The 6,000-nt window shown below is 43.7% G+C and overlaps 1 protein-coding gene across 1 annotated transcript; it reads right to left on the reverse strand.

Moving 5' to 3' along the window:
• Positions 1–2,265: 2,265 nt before the first annotated feature.
• Positions 2,266–5,570, reverse strand: tmem218 (transmembrane protein 218). Its single transcript, XM_062535615.1, has 3 exons — positions 4,846–5,570; positions 4,597–4,699; positions 2,266–2,614 (listed from the first exon to the last, which is right to left on the reverse strand). The coding sequence occupies exons 1-3, from the start codon at positions 4,953–4,955 to the stop codon at positions 2,480–2,482; spliced, it is 348 nt and encodes a 115-aa protein (XP_062391599.1). The 5' UTR covers positions 4,956–5,570; the 3' UTR covers positions 2,266–2,479.
• Positions 5,571–6,000: the final 430 nt, after the last annotated feature.

Below are 6,000 nucleotides of genomic sequence, written 5' to 3' on the forward strand. Positions count from 1 at the left end.
GCCGCCATCTCTGCTCTGAGATTCACTTCCGCTCTGTGATAGAAAGAGTAGAATGAGAGTGCTCCACGTATTGAAAGAGACAGATAGATAGAGGATGGTTACTTAAGCACAGTTGTAAGTTTAGTGCTCGGGCCATGAGAAAAGAGGATGGGGAGGGTGTGTGTGGGGGGGTGGGTGGGAGGGGGGGGGGTGTAGTTCTGCTTCAGTGGGTCACAATGCACCATTGCGTTGTTGCGCCTCCACCCCCCCCTCATTCACCCCATCCCATCCCACCCCACCCCTCAAAATCCAGCGCAGACACCCACATCCTGGGCCTGGCTCACACCTTTGTACCCTCCGATCTCCCTCTCTCTCTCTTTCTCTCTCTCTCTTTCTGTCTCTCCATCTCTCCTCCCCCCATCTCTTTGTATGTCCAGCTGGCTGCTCCACAAAGGCTCCTCCAGCTTGAGACTCCCGAGGCAGCCGCGTTCCCCAGACACTTTGTCCCGCTGCTTTTCCCACTCCCCTGGGAGGGGTTTTCTCTTAAGCTAGATGAAAATGAAGAAGGGTCAGCCGAGAAAAAGAGGAGAGAGAGAGAGAGAGAGAAGAGGAAAACTGACAGATACGCAAGATCAAAACATGACCTGATAAACTTAAGGTAACACAGAGGAAGCGACGCAAAAATGAAGGCGGATATTTTTGTGTGGATAGATATTTAGATCAGTGAGAAAAACTGCAAACAGCCATCAAACTAAAAACATCACAACATGCCAGTGGCTTAAAGAAAGATAGACTTCACAAGTGGATGGGTATGACTCAGGGCCTGACGAGCAGCACCACTTGATGATAAAAACCACCACTCTGTGATGAAACGTTCAATGAGTTATAAGGAGCATAATACCACACGACTGAGCTCACTATGATCACAAGCAGAACGCATGAAATTCCAGGACACCCATTTATAGCCCCTTACTTCATCTGATTCAGATTCAGGCCGGCTCCACCCCAGCTCTCAGCCAGCCCGTGTGAAAACCACGCTCGATCGGCCCGTCGAGTTCCCCTCTCCGCGCCGCTCTGTATGGGGATGCGGGCCGGAACTAATAGGATTGGATCTGATTCATTAGGCTCTCTTTCATCACCCTGGTTGGAATTTCACCGCACGTCGCAGGTCCCACCGGGTCCCCCCCCCCCCCCCCCCAGCTTTTGACAGGGGCCTCCGCAAGAACCGGGCCAGCACTGTCTGAGCTGGTGTAATTGAGCCCAAAAATAGTGGGCTCACCTCTCCCTCCTGCCGCATATACCGCCTGGCCCCCGAATAAGTCTGTCGCCTCGGAAAATGAAGGAAACAGCTCCGAGGGCCCTTGAGGGGGTGTTTTCCCAAGCAGGCCCAACACAGGGGCATTTTGGGGCTGGAGAAATTGCATCTAAAGTGTTGCACCACGCCGGATATCCTCGACTGCTGTGAATCTGAGGCACTGGGTGTTTTCCCATTCCACTACAGCCTAAGTGTGATATCAGATAAAGGCAACTTGAGTGGATAAAACAACACCTTTTCAGTGAATGAGGTGTCCAACATAAACTTACTCTGAAAGGGAGGAGGGAGAGTTCCTGAAGGGTTTACGACACTCAGAGAAAAAAAGAAAACAATGCCAGCTCAGAAGATTCTTGAAACAAATGACCGGTATACACACAATAAAATAAACATAGGCCTACTACTATAACAGGGAGAAAAGTATAAGATCTTTAACAAAGAGGTCATCAATGTGAATTCTATTCCTTTTCATGTTTCAGGGTTTCCACTTGCACATAAAATACGCAGGAGTACTCAGCAAGTATAACCTACAAATAATATTATCATAATACATCTATTAAAGTTTGGAATTCATGTCTTTGCTGCATCCTTGTTCTATGCATGCCGGCACTGTCAAGTTTACCGTCAATGGTAGGTTTCACGACATTTTTCTTTGAAAAAAATCATAAATTACAATGTTATTTTAAACTGCCACATCAATCAATTTTGTTTAGGCCTAACAACTACCGGGATCAGACAGTCTGTGGATTTACTGTGGATCATAAAAAAGGTTCTGTGATGGTGTCTGGGGAATCTAGGTGCCAGGGCACCCAGAGCTTGCATTTGTTGTCATTTTGCCAACAAGACACATTGCACATGGGAAAGGATATCTGAAAACATATGTGTAATCAAGACCTTGAAGATGAAAATTGTGTTATGTTTATGATTCTTCACCAGATCTAAAGAGACATACACAATTCACTTCAGCGATAGAAACAAGAATGTTTATTACAAAAGCTCATAATCTCCTTAACAAATTCTTAAATATACAAAAAGTCCAAACTTCCAAACAACAACTCAAACAAGAAGACAGGATAGAAAAAAAAGATGGCTGAGAGTACACTTGTTGAAGCATCTTATCTCCAGCCGGGCACATCCCGTGAAGTGAAGTCCAGTATTCCGTGCCAAGTTGGCATGACGCTCCACTTGCTAGTGGGTTCTCAGGGGCTTGGCATAGACCGGCTCCAGAAAATGTAGGGGCAACAACATGAAGAGCGCTGCCAGGAACACCAAACTGACCAGGGACAACAGCACGTAGCGCCCAATGAAGAGATGGTCCACAATCTGTAACGCAAGACAAACAAGAGAATCCTGATTATTCACAGAATGTACAAGTCTCTCTCCATGCAGCGTAAACAGAACACTGTCTTTAATATTACACAGCCTGAATAACGCCTGACCCAAATTTCACTCCGTTATGCAGTTCCTCTGTTTCTCCAGAGGATGTCAGCAGAGTTCCTTTCTGTACACCACATATACAACATAACATGTAGATGTGGCAGATGCTTTGCCATTCAAAAAAAGCAGGACTAGGTTGCACAGTCTGCAAAATCTGACATTTTTTTCCCCAGACATACACAGGAAAGGCGTTGTACCTTGTACTATAGGTAGGGGATTACCCACAGTGGCCGAGTAACAATCAAGCTTATTTACATTGCACAGCATGGCGTGAGATCCAGCAGCAATGCACATGATACGGAGGGACTGGTGGGGGTTTGTAGCCGTGACAAAAGATTTAACAGCCACTATATGCCAAATGACACCTGTTCAACTCAAAGTTTAGAGAGTGGCTGCTCAGCAATATCAAAGGTTTACATAACCAGACATTTACATTTCCCATTGGGGGAAAAGCCCATAGATTTTTGAATAGTGTTTTGATTTTGGGACTATTACCCCACCACCCCTCCTTTCTTCTCTCCCTCTCCCTCCCTCTCTCTCTCTCTCTCTCTTTCTCTCATGCACATTCTCCAGCTCTCTCTCACACCCACATAGAGTGATGACGGAGAATAATAATAAGCACATCCCCAATCCCCTTCTCGCTCTCGCCTGGCTGTGGCCTGTGAGGGACCCGGATCATATAAGAGCTCCTCGTATTATATACGACCTGGCCATTACAGGCCACAACACTGCTGTGGCCCGAAGATACGGCTGCGGATGTGTGTGAAGGGGTGGGTGGGAATCTACCGTCTCCAGTGGATGCTGTGTTCTCTCGTTTAATGCATCTCACTTTCTAATTTGCCAATTAGGCGGCTAGCAAAGCGCAGAGCTGGGGCCATGTTTTATTAATGTGGCATTGAGCGTGCAGCGCAGGGCCCTGTTTGGAGCCCGCCTAATTGGCACTGTGATATTATGCCTTTGTATAGAAGCGAGAGGTTGGTGGTGGTAGCTTACATGCCACACAGCTAGCTATCCAAAGAATAGAATATCTGCCATAGGCAATCTGCAAGTCAAATTGCATACACGGTCGGAAACTGGAAGAGGTAGCCATTTACTTTGTATTCAGATAGTCAACAATGTATCAACAGTGTATTAGTGGTTTTAGGTTGAATGATAATAATCAAAACAATTCACAACTCATTCAATGCAAAGTGCCTCGTTATATCCTAAATATACAGGTGTTATGCATGGCTCAATGTCCTGTTACACAGAGTTAGATGGTTAAAGTTCAGCTTTGTTTCAAAGACCCTCATAACCAAGTGTGATCTCGCCAGTGTTTAGTTGCATAGGCTACAGCTTATAAACACCTCCATATACCCTGCACAAATTATTCAGAGAGAAAATGTAATCATCACAGGTTTCACTACACACTACAGCTCTGGAGGGAAATAATTAAGAGAGCACTGCACATTTTTCTCATGTCATCCTATGGCTGCTGAGTGACATGTGAATGAGTTGGCGATCATATTCAAATTTGCATTGATCTATTAATTGGCGGTCAACTCATTCAAATGTCACTCAGCAACTGTGGGATGACATCAGATAAATGTGCAGCAGTCTCTTAATTTTTAATTTCCAGAGCTGTATGTTCCATTGGCTTTATGCAGTATATGTTTGTTTGTGGACAAGGGCTTGCTGTCTAAACACAACTATTTTACAGAAACATTATTTTGAAAAGACATCAGCCCAAAGGAATATCATACCGTTTTCTCCAAAAAATTCAATGTCTTTAGTTTGTTGTTGGTAGGCCTACATGTTTTCCAGAAAACGATTCAAGTTAATTGATAGTAGGCTAGTCTACCCTGGGTTCGTGGGTCAGCTATTATTACCTGAACTTCCTTGACAGGAGAAGGAATCTCGGAGGCGCGAGGGAACAACAGCAGGATCAGGGTTATGATGAGAGCCAGAAGAAGAACAGGGAGGATGCCCAATCTTCAGAGGTACAAACAGAATAAAAAACGGTCAGATTAGTGATTTTTACAATGAAATAGGTGTCAACGGTTATGGATTATCACCAGGCCAATGCTATAACCCGATTCTACTGAAATATGTAATGTTTCGTGGACGGGTAATCTTACTTGGCTGCGCCAGTTGTTCTTGATAGAAGTATGCTCACGGCGCTAGCCACAATCCAAATAAGAGCAATAAGGAAAACTCCTGTACCCACTCCCAAAAACATTCCCGTCATGATGATAGTGATTTTGCCGATCCGACACGATTAGTTTCACAGTCTGGAGGCTGGTTATAGCTTAAGGACCACGGTAAGATAACACGTAAACTTAGGTAAGCTAAGACAAGGTTTAATCAGTTTAAAGCCAAGTTAGTTTACTTCAGCTCATTCAATCCACGTAACGTTACTGACTAGCTAGCATCGACACGTTGCTGTCGCAGACTGTGATTTTATCACTGATGGTGCATTTGGTGGAAAACATTACTCTGGCTAACGTTGGAGTTATGCATTAACGTTAACGATATGCTATAATGTTATATTACAATAACAAGGACCATAACAAGCTATGATAGAACTAACGTCCACGTTACCGTTATAACGCCGCCTAATCATATTAACGTTAACGATATCTGGGCGCACACTTGCTACAAATAAAAATAAGGCGTACTTATTAGCGTCTAACCTACAGCTACAAAGAGTCTTCTTATTCGTTTGCTAAAAGTAACGTTAATCAACGTTAAGGTATGGAGCTAACATTAGTTAATGTAAGTTAGCATTGGCTAGTTGCTAGCTAGGATAGCAAGCTTCACTCACTGGCGATTTGCTTATAATTTAACAACTAGCTGCTAGACAGAATAGACAGCATCTCACACGCCATGTTAACTACTTCTGCTTTGTTGAATATACCGACAAAATAACAACGGTTCATGCAATGATCATCATCAATGATTTCGATTCATACAATGAAGTCCTGAAGTCAACGTTACTTTGGCAACAGCAAAGCCAACCTGAGATTGCTGTGCATTATGGGAGATGTAGTTATTACTCTGGTGTCGTGTTTCCAGCTTCATTCGCTTTTGAAAGGAAGGAGGGTTGAATTAAATGAGATTATTATGAATATCGTAGGCCTATTGTTATTGTTGTTGATGTTATTATTGTTGTCAGCATTCATTTTATTATAATTAGCCTATTATTGTCAATCCAGATCTATTTTGATAAATTGTTTGGTCTGCTAACAAATCAGACTTAGACTAGGCTATATTGTAAACGAATTAGGCTACTA

Source organism: Sardina pilchardus, chromosome 5 (assembly GCF_963854185.1).
Source record: "Sardina pilchardus chromosome 5, fSarPil1.1, whole genome shotgun sequence".
Taxonomy (NCBI): domain Eukaryota; kingdom Metazoa; phylum Chordata; class Actinopteri; order Clupeiformes; family Clupeidae; genus Sardina; species Sardina pilchardus.